This window comes from Vulpes lagopus, chromosome 18, assembly GCF_018345385.1.
Source record: "Vulpes lagopus strain Blue_001 chromosome 18, ASM1834538v1, whole genome shotgun sequence".
Lineage (NCBI taxonomy): Eukaryota > Metazoa > Chordata > Mammalia > Carnivora > Canidae > Vulpes > Vulpes lagopus.
The window spans coordinates 12033085-12048863 of record NC_054841.1 but is presented as its reverse complement, the minus strand read 5'-3'; the positions used below and the strand labels follow the sequence as shown (position 1 = coordinate 12048863).

The window sequence follows — 15779 nt, the reverse complement described above, 5'->3', positions numbered from 1 at the left end:
CCAGTGAGGACTATAGGAAACCACTAGTCTCAGCTGTCCACAAGCATTGTCTTTCAGTTCTTATTTCTAAAAAACTTTAGATTTTTTTAAGCACATTTTATTTATTATTATTATTTTAATTTATTTATGAGAGACACAGAGAGAGAAAGAGAGAGAGAGAGAGAGAGAGAGGCAGAGACACAGGCAGAGGGAGAAGCAGGCTCCATGCAGGGAGCCTGATGTGGGACTTGATCCTGGGACTCCAGGATCATGCCCTGGGCCAAAGGCAGGCGCTAAACCTCTGAGCCACCTAGGGATTCCCATTAAGCACGTTTAAAAATCCATTTGTAATTATAAAAGCTGTACATGACTATATTCTCTATTAAAAAATTTTTTAGAACTTTACAGATAAAGCTGAAGTCCCTTGGACCACTACCCCCAAACCCAGTTGCCTGTGTAGGTAGTATACTTTTTTCCTTTCTTGTTCATTTTTTCTTGCCTATGGGTGGCAGATTTTTATTTTATGAATTTGACAAATTTCCCTAATTTATTTGCATCCTTTTTTTAAAAAAAAAAGAATTTTAAAGTTTTTGTTATTGAACTGTAGTTGACATACATTATGTAAGTTTCAGGTGTTCTGCAGCTTGCTTTTTGCATTCAATGTTTTTAAGATCTAGTTACATGGCTACATACATCCTTTTGACTGATGAATGATATATTATGCCATCATTTTATTTATCCCTTCCCCTATAGAGAGACATTGACTAATAGGATAACAGTGAACACCCTGTGCGGGTAGCCTCCTTGGACACAAGGGTCAGTGGACCAGCTGCCTACAGGCCTCCTTCCTCTGCCCTCTTCTCATATTATTGCATCAACAAGGAATAAAGCAGGAGTTTCTACCCTCCATCTGTGTCATCCTCCCTGAGTCCAAGCCACTAGCATCTCCCTTCTGAACAATGCAGTAGTCTCCTCACTGGTCCCCTGCTTCTACTCCTGTTGCCCTCCAGCCTGTTCTCCACACAGGCACTGGAGGGATCCTTTAGAAATGTATCACATCATGTTAATCCTTTTCTTAGACCTGCCAGTAACTTTCCACTCCACTCACTGTGCAAAACACTTTGTTCTCTTGAGTGAGCTTGCCAAGCATACTCATGCTGTTGGACCTCTGTTTCCAGGCTTTTTCCTATGCATTTACAAAAATACTTAAACACACACACACACAGTCATACAGTTTTTATTTTCCAAAATGAGATAATGCTATGCATTATCACTGCAACTTGCTCATTTTAAGATGTCTCCAAATCAGACAGGGCCCTGGAGACCCCAGCCAGGACTTTTGGCTTTGGAAGATATACACCCCATGAGAAGAATCAGTAAGGAGGGCTAAGAAGGCAGAGCTAGAAATACCCAACGACATGGGAATTCTGCTCTTCTTGCCCCATATCACTGCATAGGCAAGGAAGTAAAGTTATGCTTAAAACCCTGTTAAGCTAGAAGGGGAAGGTAACCTCTCAGGAGTCTATAGAGGAAAGAGAATACTACCAATCCTTTTCGTATTTGAATTAAGCATCTAGTAATTCACCTCCATCCTTACTTTGTAGCATCATTGTTGAGTTCTACAGGGCCTACTTTTCCACATTCACATTTTAGTTCATAACTATCCCACTTATAATCTGGTGCTCCAGATGGAGTTACGCATCCATTAGGAGTAAAGGCATAAGCAGTGTCAAAAACCAGAGTTCCCTTACCAGGTAGCCAGCACTGCCCACTTCGGAAGCCTGCATGTCTAGCAGCAGGGAGGGGGTTAAGGTAAAGGGCATCGTGAGCTGTTTTTCAGAAACACATTTCAGCACTACCCCCACCCTCTGCACCCTCCCCACTCCTGCTGCCCCCCACCCCCCTTGCCCCTGTCTGGTGACCTCTGGGGTTGGACTTGATTGGCAGAGGGTGTGCAGGACTCTCCTGTTCATTCAGTCACACAATCTGACAGTATCATGTTCTACTCTCAGCCATTCTCTCTTAACCTGTTTTTTCCTGCTTACTGGATAGAAGTGTTTCCACAGCTACTGATGGGGAAGGCTATTGAGGAACAAGAGTCGGGCGTCTGCAGAGTAGCAGGTCTTCCTAGCACAGTACTGGTGGCACCATAGATAACCTCATGTCCTTGTGTCACTTTGTGTAGAGGTAGGGATATGACAAATTAGGAACCAAAAAGGGTGAAGAATAGCATTTTAAAGAGTCTTTAAGTCAGTAGAAGCAGAGAATGCCTTAGAATTCACATATCCTAGAGGGTTTATGTGAGATGAGTGATTCTTTTATCTGCTTAGCCATCAGAATAACCTAGATTACTTGGAGAAAAACACTGATTACCAGGCTCTATCCCAGAAATTCTGATTCAGTAGGTCTGCAATGAGGTCTGGGAATCTGTATTTGTAATGGGCTCCCTCAGGTGATTCAGAATCTCAGCCAGGCTTGGAAATCCTCCTGCCCCTGACCTTTGACTTCCTTTCCAGCTTTCAGATTCCCCACGGTGAAATCCAGGTCCTAAGTGAGGTGGCATCAGTCTCTGAAAGGCAGCCCATGTCCAAGCCAGTGTGTAGCCCAACCAAGAGGGCGTGGCCCAAGCAGCGCCTCACCTCTTCACCAGCCAGGTTGATACACATTTGGTAACATAGATGCAGAACTGAGTTCCCCCTCCAGCAGGATAAATTATTAGTTTCTTATGTGTCTTTCCTTATATCTTTCCTTTTAAAAAGAATTTATGTGTGTGTGTATATATTTATACATATATATGCGTGTATACACACACACACACACATATATATATATATATGGTTTTTTAACGGCTCACAATTTAATTCAGATGCATACAAATCACCCACTGAAAGTGTACAATTTAGTGATTTTTGGTACCTGACAGAGTTGTGCATCCATCTCCACAATCTAGTTGTAGACCATCTTTGTCACCTCAGAAAGAAACCCTGGGTCATCAGCAGTTATTCCCTGTTTCCCTCTAACCACCCCCCAGCTCTGGGCAACTGCTGACTATTTCCTGTCTCTATTATGTACAAGTTTTAGTCCCTCAATTTCTTACACTAGTAGTTGTGTACTGGCCACTGTTCTACACCTTGCCCATTGCGTTGGACAGCCTTTCACCGTGCTGGAGCTCTTCTGCCGTGGGAGACAGGGTGAACGGTGCACCCAGAAGATAGCTGTGCCTATCATGCCCCAGGAGAGCAGAAGGATCTGTGGGAACCGGATGTTAAGGCCAAACTTTACTGCCTGTCTTTTGCTGCCACAGGCAGCCTCAGTCCTGGCCAGGTAGAAACTTTTCATCTCTGACTTTATGTCTTTAGAAACTCATCGCATATGGGCACATCACTGGCAATGCCCCTGACAGTGGAGCCCCAGGGAAGCGGCTCATCGACAGGATCGTTGAAACCATTTGCAACTGTTTTCAGGGCCCTCAGACCGATGAAGGAGTTCAGTTACAAATAATTAAGGTATTTCTGTTTGTTTGCCTGGTCTGGATTTTTAAATAAGAAAGCTAGTCTCCTTTGGGAATTTGGGTTTCTAATTTACCATGTGTTAGTTGTCTCAGGTGGTGCTGAACTGGAACAACAGAGTGTAAGTATCACTTAGATCTTTTGTTAAGTGTCAGAATTTATTAGCACAGACTGAGACAAGAAAAGTGGAACCAGGTGTGTTTTCAAAGTAAACAGTTCCCCTAATAACAATGTAAATTGCTTGTCAATTGAATCAGCTTGAAATCCTCCGGTCTTTCTCCTTGAAATTATGGATTCCCAGTCTGCCATTTCTCAGTGGGCCCTTGGTAATCTTATATCAGTCTGCCCCTTGTCATCTTGTCCTGTCCCCTCCCACCTACCCCTAATTCCATTTCCCTGTTCCATTTCTGCTGCCAGAAGTGGTTTGGCATGTGGTAGTACCGTCTGCTTGTAGGGAGAATAGATTGTAATGGCTATAGTCAGCATTCCAGATCTGAAGTCCTCACTGTATTAGCTTTGTGCCAGATGGCTCCACGTTAGCCACTCCTGAAGCTCTCCTGAAAACCCTCCAGGGAACTGGGACACTGACCGCCTATCAAAACCTGTATATTTTGTTATTAATAAAGGTGAGATCAAGTTAGAGCAGTTTCCTTCCTGAGAGAACTGTCTGTATTTTTGGCTTTTAAAAAAGTATCCTGGTAGAAAGCCCTCTTCAACACAACTTAATTACAGCAAAAAAATCTGGATTTTATAGAGTTAATACCTTTAAACTCAGAGCAATAGGGAGTCTTGGTTTGCAGAGCCATCTTAAAATTTACAGAACCAAACCAAAACAAAGCCAAACCCTGTAGAAAAGTTTGGCTGTGGGAGGATGGGAGGCAGGTCGACGTTTGTGAAGGTGTGAAGGTTGTGGATTTCTGTTCTAGGCTCTTCTGACAGCGGTGACATCCCCACACATTGAAATTCATGAGGGCACTATCCTGCAGACAGTTAGGACATGTTACAATATCTATTTGGCCAGCAAAAATCTCATCAATCAAACCACTGCCAAGGCTACCCTCACTCAGATGCTGAACGTCATTTTCACACGCATGGAAAACCAAGTGGTAAGTGGTGGCCGTCATCAGCTGTGGGGTGCACGACACAACCGATGTGTGAATGGTTTCATTTTAAAGTGTATCCCTTCTTCCTCTGAATTCTGTTTTTGTTCATGCTTTAAAAAGTGAGAAAATCTAGCTTGGGTTTTGGAATCAGCATTCAGAATTTGTTTTGAGTTTGCCAAAACAATTTATCTCCTATTTAAAGTGCTATTCTTCTGTTTAAAATGTTATCCTTCAGGCTGACATATTTTCTGGTCCTTCTCAAAATGCTGGGACCAATTTTTTTTTTTTTTTTTTAAGATTTTATTTAAGTAATCTCTACACCCAGCATGGGGCTCGAACCCTCAACCCTGACATCAAGAGTCACACACTCCACCGACTAAGCCAGCCAGGTGCACCGATACTGGGAACATTTAGATTGAATCCCTTTGTTGTTGCCTTTTAGTTGCAGGAGGCCAGAGAGTTGGAAAAACCAATCCAGTCAAAACCCCAGTCCCCTGTGATCCAAGCTGCAACAGTGTCCCCAAAGTTCAGTCATTTGAAGCAGAGCCAGGCCCAGAGCAAACCGACGACTCCCGAAAAGACAGATTTAACCAACGGTGAACATGCCAAGAGTGGTTCTGGAAAAGTGAGCTCAGAGAATGGAGACGCACCCAGAGAAAGAGACCTATCGCTGTCAGGTACACCCTGGGCAATGTTCCTTTCACGCCATGTGAGGGATCCATCTGTGTCTGAGGGGCAGTTCAGGGGGCCTGGTAACATCTGCAGGAAACCTCTGATAGCAGCTTGTCTATTTCTGGCCCTTCCGCCTTCCTTGTTGCTCTTCTCTTGAGGAACACAGCCAGCAAAGCATGATGTCTAATGTCCTGTGTCAGCTGTGTGGTTTTCTCTAAATAGTTCCTGGAATGCAGCAAGCTCCTACTTCTTGATGTCAGTTTCAGTGCAGTGGGCTCAGTTTGGGGTATTTATCTCCCAGTAGTTGTTTGGGTAATCAGTCGCTCAGAGTTTATCTGCCCTGAGGAGGACAAGGGGACCCCCTCTGTTGCGCATACACAGGATCTCTGCATCTTGCTTACAACCTGGCTGTTGGTGGCTACTCATAGACATCTGTGCAAGAAGGTGGGTGGGTGGGTGGACATGACAGTGGACAGATAGCTTTGTTTCCTTCTGTGACCTAGCACATTACATATTTTTGTTTGTATTTATTTTAAAGATTTTATTTATTCATGAGAGATACAGAAATAGACACAGAGAGAGGGGCAGAGAGGCAGAGACACAGGTAGAGGGAGGAGCAGGCTCCATGCTGGGAGCCTGACATGGGACTCGATCCCAGGTCTCCAAGATCATGCCCTGGACTGAAGGCAGCACTAAACCACTGAGCCACCTGGGCTGCCCCAGTTTTGTTTGTTTTTAAATGAAAGAGATATCCCACACCTGACTATAGTCTTAAAACATTAGGCAAGAAGTGGTGCATTGGTTATCATAAGATTATTTCAGAATGTTTGCATGTTTCCCTGGGCAGTTTGTACAAATTAGTTCTCAAATTTATTTTTTTTTCCCCCAGGACTATACCTTCCCAAGTGATTTTTGTGTAATAATTCTTTTTTTTTTTTAAGATTATTTATTTATTTATTCATAGAGACACAGAGAGAGAATGAGAGGCAGAGACACAGGCAGAGGTAGAAGCAGGCTCCATGCAGAGAGCCTGACGTGGGACTCGATCCAGGGTCTCTAGGATCACACCCTGGGCTGCAGACGGCACTAAACCGTTGCACCACCGGGCCTGCCCTTGTGTAATAATTCTTTACTCTAGCTGCTTGATCTTCATGAAGTATCTGACTCGTCTTTATACTTTATCTCGTCTCTTTTGTCCCATTATTGACAGCAGTTTCTGTTGGTAGTATGTTCTGTGAGAGAGGACACATGTGTGAGCAGCTTGTGTTCCTCTGTTATTTATCAGCATGCTTGGCAGACACAGGAGCAGACCAAGTGCTGTTGCTGGAAGGTTATTCTGTATCAGCTTACTCAAGGAAAGGACAAAAGAAAGAGTTGCCACCAAAAACGGCATGTGTCTCTAGGTGATCACAGAGTTGCTATCTTCAATGTCTCAGGGAAGGTCCCATGTCTCAGGGAAGGTGCTCATAAACTCCTGGCCCACCCTATAGATCTCTTGCCATCTTCACTTTCTTAAACTCTCAGGGCAAGGACCAGGTTTTTACTGTAACCCTTATCAGGCTATGGTCAGTCAATAAATATTAGTATTTAAACACATGGTACAGGGGGGAATCCCTGGGTGGCTCAGCGGTTTGGCGTCTGCCTTTGGCCCGGGGCATGACTCTGGAGTCCCGGGATCGAGTCCCACATCGGGCTCCCTGCATGGAGTCTGCTTCTCCCTCTGCCTCTCTCTCTCTCTGTCTCTCTTTCTCTGTCTCTCATTAATAAATAAATAAATAAATAAATAAATAAATAAATAACACATGGTACGTAGTAAGCATAGCTGTGCAGATAAAAATGCCTCTCTGGCTGCGTCAGAGTGCTTCTACTACAGCCCATTTTCTACATGGCAACCAGAGTGAGCTTTTAAAAGCATGAATTAGATCACAGCTCCCCTGTGCTTAAACAACCTTTTGGTAATGTCCCATCACATCCCATTCAGAATGAAGCCTGTGCCCACCTTGCCCCATGGCCTCGAAGCCCTGTGTGACCTGGCCCCTTGCCCACCTCTCTCCCCTTATCGACCACACAATATGTAAGCAGTGTTTATCTTGAGAGTGCCATGCCTGCTGCTGGTGCCTTTGCACTTCCTGTCCCTTCCCCCATCCCTCCCATTTATCTTCGGGTCTCTCAGTTCAATCTGATCACTTTCTCTGCAGCTCCCACACTTCTGCTGTATCAGCTCTTCTATTTTCTTCTTAGTGCTTATCACTACCTGAGATCGCTGGAGAGTTTATGTTTCGTTATTCCCGGGCTGAGATCTAGACCATTCTGTTCACCACTACTTTCTCAACACTGGCATGGTGCCCAGCATTCATGGCAGTCACTCAATAAATACATTTTTTTGAATGAACTGTGTGTGGGGGGAGCATGACTTCTAAAAGATAGGTTTTGTTTTTTTTTTTTTAAGATCATCTGTTTATTTATTAATGAGAGACACACACACATGGGGGGGGCGGGGCAGAGGGAGAAGCAGGCTCCATGCAGGGAGCCCAATGTGGGACTCAGCCCCATGACTCCAGGATCACACGCTGGACCAAAGGCAGATGCTCAACCACTGAGCCACCCAGGGATCCCCTAAAAGATAGTTTTGCAAAAACATAGTAGCTTAAAATGCTGCTATAAAACAGTGATTTGCACTTAGTGGATTTTGTTGCCAATACTTGGTGCCCCCTGCGAGGCTTCTCCCAAGAATGGGGGAATCAGATTGCCTGTAAGAATCAAATAGCAAAACCACAAATAGTGGGTTGGAACAGAAATATGCTGTTACCCTTAAAAAGAGTGAGTGGCTTCTGGTTCTCAAGATGTGGCTCTAAAGGAAAAATGGATTTTTCAGAAGAAGGGGTTGATTAACCTCAGAAGCCAAGGAGAAAGGATAGCCCGAGAGGGGAGCTGGTGGAGGTGCCAGCACAGGGACACAGTGCCCTGGGCTAGAATCCAGGTTGTCCAGGCCCACTGAGAGGCCAGGGCTCTAGTGCCTCTGTGGTGGAGATAACACACTCAGCCCTTCTCTGGGTCCATCCTTTAGTCATCACTGTCCTAGAGCCACCCCTAACTAACCAGTCACTGTGCCAGGCACTGTGCTTGCTAACTGGGCACTCAACATACATTTTCCTATCTATTTATTTTTATTTATAATATTTATATATCTATTTAGAGAGAGTGCAAGAGCAGGAGGGGCGCAGGGAGAGGGAGAGAGAATCCCAGCAGACTGTGCTGAGCATGGAGCCCCACCTGAGGCTTCATCCCTGAACCCTGAGCCGAAATCAAGAATCGGATGCTTAACCAACTGCTCCACCCAGGTGTCCTTATGTTTTCCCGTTTAATTTACTGAGGGGGATACCTGGGTGGCTCAGTGGTTGAGCATTTGCCTTTGGCTCAAGGCATGATCCCAGAGTCCCGGGATTGAGTCCCTCATTGGGCTCCCCATGGGGAGCTTCTCTCTCTGACTGTCTTTGCCTCTTTCTGTGTGTCTTTCCTAAATAAATAGATAAAATATTTAAATAATAATAATAATAATAATAATAATTTACTGAGAACCCTCCCCATGGTCTTCTTGGGATAATTTGACCCCCAGTGAAATTTGTCTAGTTGGAGACAGTTCACCACCAGACTAGAACATCTCTTTCCCTTTACTAGTTTTTCATCCCAAGTTGATAAACAGTTGATAAGTCTTATCAGCCTGTGCAAGACATGGATTAAATTGCTCTGTGTAAACTTACAAAATGAGAATTTTGAGCCTGAGACATTCTAGCTTATGTGAATTTAGGGGCACAGCCAGCAGTCTTCCTTCAGGCACCCTACTTCATTTGTCCATTCACACTCCTTCTCATTGCCCAGCTGTTCTTAATCAGTTAAAAAACAAAACGGGATCCCTGAGTGGCTAAGTGGTTTAGCACCTGCCTTCGGCCCAGGGCGTGATCCTGGGCCAGGGGGCCAGGATTGAGTCCCACATAGGGCTCCCTGCAGGGAGCCTGCTTCTCCCTCTGCCTATGTCTCTGCCTCTCTCTCTCTATGTCTATCATGAATAAATAAAATCTAAAAGAAGAAAAACAACAGCTTTATTGAGATACAGTTCATGTACCATAAATTCACCTTTTTAAAATGTACAATTCAATTATTTTTTAGTACAGAGTTGTGCAGTCGTCACCATAGTCAATTTTAGAATATTTTCATTACACCCAAAAGAAATCCTGTGCCCAGAAGCTGTCACTTCCCATTTTCTTTTTTTGTTAAGATGATTTTTAAGATTCTGACTTTCTGACTCTCAACATGCATGAGACATTAGTGTAGGTGATTTATATAGCTAATGTAGCTATTGTAGGTACACAAATACCTATTTGTTTAAGGATTTCTTAGCTTGTTTTTTCTTCTTGCATCTCATTCTTTAAGGGGAAAAACGATGCAGTTCCTAAATATAAAATAGAACAAAGTTATCCTCCTTCAGCCAATATGGAGATTCTGATCAGACAGCCTTGTTTCAGATCATGACTCTACCTTATAGTAATAGCTCTGTGACCTTGAGTGAAGTCTTTAACCTCTCTGAGCTTCAGGGTCCTCTTCATTAAAATGGGGGCACAGCTAGTACCTATTCTATAGGTTTGTGAGAATTAAATGAGAGCAGTGTCTGGCACTTGAACCTGTGTGTTGGCTATTATTAGCTTTCAAATAAGTCTTTGTTTAAAGAAAAACAAGTTAAAGAGGGCGCTTGGTGGCTCAGGGGTTGAGCGTCTGCCTTTGGCTCAGGTCATGATCCCAGGGTCCTGGGATCGAGTTCTGCATTGGGCTCCCTGCAGAGAGCCTGCTTCTCCCTCTGCCTATGTCTCTGCCTCTCTCTCTGTGTCTCTCATGAATAAATAAATAAAATCTAAAAAAAAAAATAGTTAAAGAAAAAGAGCAAATAGGTAAGGTGGTAATCAGATGCAAAGGTGGTAGGGACAGTGCCATAGAATAAACGGCACCTGTTTTCCATGTTAGCAATCCCAGATCAGGCCCCCTCCTTTCTGACCTATTTTTGACACAACATGCCTTGCCTGGCAGCTCCAGCTCAGGTTTACGACCTCTGTTAGCTATTTAATGGATATTTATTTTGTGACAGTAGATTGCCTAAGTGTTTCTTCCTGTTGAGGAACCATGTTGGTGTGTGGTTGGAATGTGACAGCAAACAGCTTTCTTCCCTGATTTTTTTCCTTTAGTATTCTTGCGTATTACCAAGTGCTTGGACATCAGACACAACCACTAGTCTCTGGGAAGCAGGCATGTCACATTTTATCGTCCCCATGTGTTCGCATTGGTCCCTGCCAATTCCACATCTGCCTTCTCCCACTCTGCTTTTTCTCTAGCACTGTAGTGTACAGCATAGCACAGTTAGTTATTATCCCAGCTAGAATGTAAGCACCGTGAGGATAAGGATTTTGTTTTGAGCAGTGATGTATTCCACGTGCCTGGAACAGTGCCAAACACACAGGCACTCAGTTTGTTGATGGAATGAACAAATGAATACATCTTATTACCCCAGCTACTCCCATTCCCCATAGTCTCTACTAAACTGGACAGAAAACAGGGGTGTGGGAGGATGTGTCTCAGATTCCTTTTATTTTTTTCCTGATTGTTCTTAGCATTCAACTTTTTTCCTCCAGGTTATCTCATGGTTCCAGATGCTGTCCAGTCCTTCTAGCAAGAAGGAGGAAGAGGGTGGGACTCAAGGACTCCCAGTTGAGTCATGCCCCTCCCTAACAGAGGCTTCACGGAAGCCCCTACAATCCCCAGTAATTTATGCTTACCCCTTGTTAGCTAGAACTTGGTCATACGGCCACCCTTTCTGCTAGGATAGCCTGTAAATATAGAGACACCCTCTTCCAAAACAAAATGAGAGCTCTATAAGGACTCAGGGTATGAGTTAATAACTGGTGTGTCAGTTATTAACTGACACTGGCTGTCCTACTGGCTAGGGAGGGAATGGCAGCAAGAGTGTCTTCTATCTGAACCTATTCAAGGTGACCCTCTTATTTTGCTTATGAATAGAGTCTGTGAAATGGCCAATTAGTAATGGCCAGGTGGTGACTACTGGACATCCCAGGAAACTAGCAGCATGATCTGAACCTTGCAAGAATTTGGTTTTGTTTTTTGTAACCTTTTTTTTTTTGGTAAAATTTATCGAATGGTGGAGTACAAAGCTCCCAAAGAGGGAGAAGACCAAGAGAGTTGCCCTGGTTTTTTAACATTTTGACAGCATGCTTGAAACTTAAGCACAGCAGACTTCTTTTTTAAAGATTTTAGTTACTTATTCATGAAAGACACAGAGAGAGAGAAGCAGAGACATAGGTAGAGGGAGAAGGAAGCTCCCTGTAGGGAGCCTGATGTGGGACTCCATCTCAGGACCCCGGGGTCATGACCTGATCCGAAGACAGACACTCAACTGCTAAGCCACACAGGTGCCCAAACACAGCAGACTTCTTAGTGGTTAAGCAGTTAACACTTAACCAGTTAACAGTTGGCAGAACAATTGGATTTCAAATGTAATAAATCCTCAGCTACCACATTAGAAGTCTCATGCTGAGTTCTGGGGTTCTGAGCATGTTCTGAGTGTGGAGGAAGCAAACAGCAGGGGGCATGTCACTCCCCAAGGCTCGGAGGTGCCCAGGGTGAAGGCACAAGAGAAAGCTCCATCTTTTGCTCTGCTGAGCTGGGTAAACTCCAGTTCCTGCCTACAGCTTGGGGGTGGTGGTGAGGGCTTGAGGAAGGAAGAGTGATCCACAGAGGGAAACTCCAAAGTTGTAGCAGATGCTGCCTAAGAGTTTCCAGATTGCAGAGGACTAATTTATTTTGATATAATCAGATTTGGCTTTGGAGAGGACTTGTTTGCCCCCTTTGCCTCCTGAGATGTGACCTCCTTCTCCCCCTTCCTTTTCTTTCCCTGGAAATACCCACATGTTCATGTTTCTGTCTTTGGGTGTGCTTAGGGACTGATGATGGTGCCCAGGAGGTGGTGAAGGAGATCTTAGAAGATGTGGTCACCTCTGCCATTAAAGGTAAGAACCAAGAGCTCAGCCTCTCTTCCTAGTCACTCCTCCAAAAAAAAATCCTTGGCCAGATAATTTTAGTAGTGGAATGCCCACCCCCAGTGAAGTCATGGAAACTGAGTCTGCTCATATCTCCCCATCTTTCATGTGGAATTCAGAAATCTGTGGAAAAGATATTTCTAAACATTTCTAAGTATCTAAAAAGTATCTTTTTAGTGATTAATTTTATTCTCATTCAGGCTGGGTTCAAGAAGCAGTCTGATGATACTAGAATTAGGTGCTCCACTTGGAAGATAGAGGCCATTTCCGGGTACAACCAGCTTTTTCCAGGAGTGGCTATGAGTTCTGAGGTGGTACTCATTGCTGCTGAATGTTCATGGCTAGCCACTGATGTGTCATGGGGACAGTCCACACGTCAGTGGGTTTCACATGCACAGGGAAGTTTTGTTAGAGTTCATTCACAGCTCCCTCAGTTTTATGGTGTGGTTTCAGTGGAATTAAATTCAGAATGACTACTGTGTGGGTTTTTTCTTGGTTTTTGCCCTCCAAATCTTAGGTAAATGGCTATATGTTGAACACTTGGCTCCAGTGTCAATAAATCATTAATGGTTCAAGAAAACTATTAATTTAGCAGGAGGTTACAATTCTTTTTTTTTTTTTTTTTTTTTTTTTTTTTTTTGCTTCAAGATTTCATTTGAGAGAGAGAGAGCACAAGTAGGGGGAGGGAGAAGCAGACTCCCTGCTGAGCAGGGAGCCTGACTTGGGGCTCGATCCCAGGACCACTGTGATCATGACCTGAGCCAAAGGCAGATGCTTAACCAACTGAGCCACCCAGGCGCCCTACAACCAGCATTTCTTAAGTGAGAGAGAAAATAGAACATAAACTGAATATATCACACATGGTAATATTAAGCATTTTTTCATGAAATATGTGCTTCAAAAAAATGTGTGCTTCAGTTATTATATGTGTGCTGGATCATGATTTTTAAAATGTACTTCTTACTGAGGGTAAAAGTCAAGGAAGTTTGACCTGCTGCTTTAAGCCCTATCCTTTTGTTGATTTAGGTTACCACCAATCTGTGTTCATAGATTTCATTATTTATTTAATGTAGAGATAAATGCAATTACTTAATAGAATGTAAAACTCTACCTTTTGGTAGTGAAGTCCTTAAAATAGAATAATTTTAATTCTTTCCCTTTTTCATATGGCTGCCAGGAAGCTCAGGTCTATTTTGTTTTTCCCCTGTGTGACTGAGGTCTTCTGTCATAACTGTCACCTCTTTGTATTTACATGGCTCTTCTTCTCTAACCCCAAATCAGTAGTGCTTTTAAAAACTCTTTTGCTTTTCATGTTTAGCTGCTTCTAACCTTTTCCAGAAGTGGACAGGGTGGGCAGGGTTGCTGTTCTAGAGGTTCCACTGACATGGACTGCAATATGAATGAAACCTCTGGGGAGTGGGGCTGTGGATAATAGACATATGTAAAGTCTAAGGGACCATCTTGGTCAAGCCTTTTGCAATATTATGTCAGTCTCCTAGGGTGGCAGCAAAGGGGATGGGGGGAAGCAGCAACTGGAAGATTATGTGAATAACTTCTTCCTGGTGTCAGACCTTTTGGGATAAGTACTAATTTGGTGATGATTTTTACACTCGTGTTTTAAGAAGCAGCACAAAAGCATGGCCTGACAGAACCTGAGCGGGTCCTGGGTGAACTGGGGTGCCAGGAATGTGCTGTTCCCCCAGCAGCTGATGAAAATTCACAGACCAACGGGATAGCGGACGACAGGCAGTCCTTGTCGTCGGCGGATAATCTGGTATGTTGGTGATCCTCCTCCTATACAGATGCATTTGGATTTTTACTTTTTTAGAAGATGCAGAATTAAATCTGTAGCAGAAGCAGCGAATGAAAACCAGCAGTCCCACTGTCCTGGCCTGATGTGCTTTGTATTCGTAGGTTCCATTCTTGGAATGTGCTACTGTTGGTTATATATAGCATTGTTATTAAAACTTGTTTATTCAGACTTTTAAAAATTTAGATTTCCCGCTCTTTCTCGTCTTAACTCAATATGCGTTCATTACATAATAAGAACATAAGAACATAATAAGAACATGAAAAGGAAAAGTAGGGAAATAAAAGTCATCCATAATCCCCTAACCTAGAGATAACCCTTGTTAACATTTTTACTTATATCCTTCTAGATTTTTTTCTCTCATATTTTTTTCCACTTAAATGTAATCAATCACACAACAGACATGCTGTTTTGTAACCTGCTTTTGAAACTTATATATTATGAACATCCTTTCAGACCCATAAATCTGTCTACCACATTAATTTTTTTATTGTTGTTTCCTTGAAAATGCTATATGTAAACATTCAAAACCAGGAGAAATATGGTGTTAACGTCTTACCTGAACCCACTCTCTGCACCTTTTCACTGGTGTTTCTCAATCTTTTACATTTTTCTCCCCTCCTGCTGCGGCCTTTTTGTATATTTCTTTTTCTGACGCACCACCTATATGAATCTTAAAGCCACTGCTAAACTCGATATCTATTTATGTTTATACATGTACCTATGCTTTATACATACAAAGAATAAGATTTTTCCACCCTCCACCCTCCTACCCCTCCACCAAGAACCAATTCCTATCCCCATCTTAGTCTGTTTGGGCTGCCATAATAGAACATTAATAGATTGGGTGCGTGGCTTATGAATGATAGAAATTTAGCTCTCACAGTTCTGGAGCTGGTAAGTCCAAGGTCCAGGTATCAGCAGTTTGGTGTTTGGTGAGGGCCTGTTTCCTGATTCATAAATGGCTGTCTTCTTACTGTGGCCCAGAGCTTTCTGGGCCTCTTAATAAGGAAACTAACACCATTCATGAGGACTGCACTCTCGTGATGTAATCACCTCCCAAAGGCTCCATTTCCAAATGCCATCACTTTGGGGATTAGATGTCAGCCTATGAATGGGGATGAAGGGGGGCACAAGCATTCAGTCTGCAGCAGTCATGATTAGTCATGATCTCTAGGTCCTGGGATGGAGCTCTGCAGCAGTCACCAGCAGTCTGGTGTCATCCCCATTAAGAATGCACTTAAAGGGATGTACTCAAATCCATGCGAAGGACTCCTGCCTTATATACTAGGGTGTAACTTGCTCTGTTTACTCAACACTATTTTATAGACATCTTTCCACATTAGTACATAAAGACCTAACTAATTTATTTAGTAGTCATGTAAAATTCGGTCATATGGATTGCCATAATCTATTTTACAAATTCCTTGTTAGGTTTTTATGTTATTTCAGTTTTATCACAGGAAATAGTTCTATAATGAGCATCCTTATAGATAAATCTTGTGCACATCCTTAATTCTTTCTTTAGGATAATTTCCTACAAGTGATATTGCTGGGTCACGAGTTGGAAGCTTTAAGGCTTTTGTTCCTTAACATCACATTAGCC

General features: G+C 43.2%; 1 protein-coding gene across 1 annotated transcript in view; it reads left to right on the top strand.

The window, feature by feature from the left end:
- The window catches only part of ARFGEF2 (ADP ribosylation factor guanine nucleotide exchange factor 2), a 102459-nt gene that overhangs the window by 17590 nt on the left and 69090 nt on the right, over positions 1–15779 (top strand). Inside the window, exons 4-8 of the mRNA XM_041732664.1 lie at positions 3339–3485; positions 4415–4594; positions 5034–5268; positions 12265–12333; positions 13986–14137. Of these exons, the coding sequence (XP_041588598.1) occupies positions 3339–3485; positions 4415–4594; positions 5034–5268; positions 12265–12333; positions 13986–14137 (783 nt within the window). The remainder of the gene's footprint in view (positions 1–3338; positions 3486–4414; positions 4595–5033; positions 5269–12264; positions 12334–13985; positions 14138–15779) is intronic.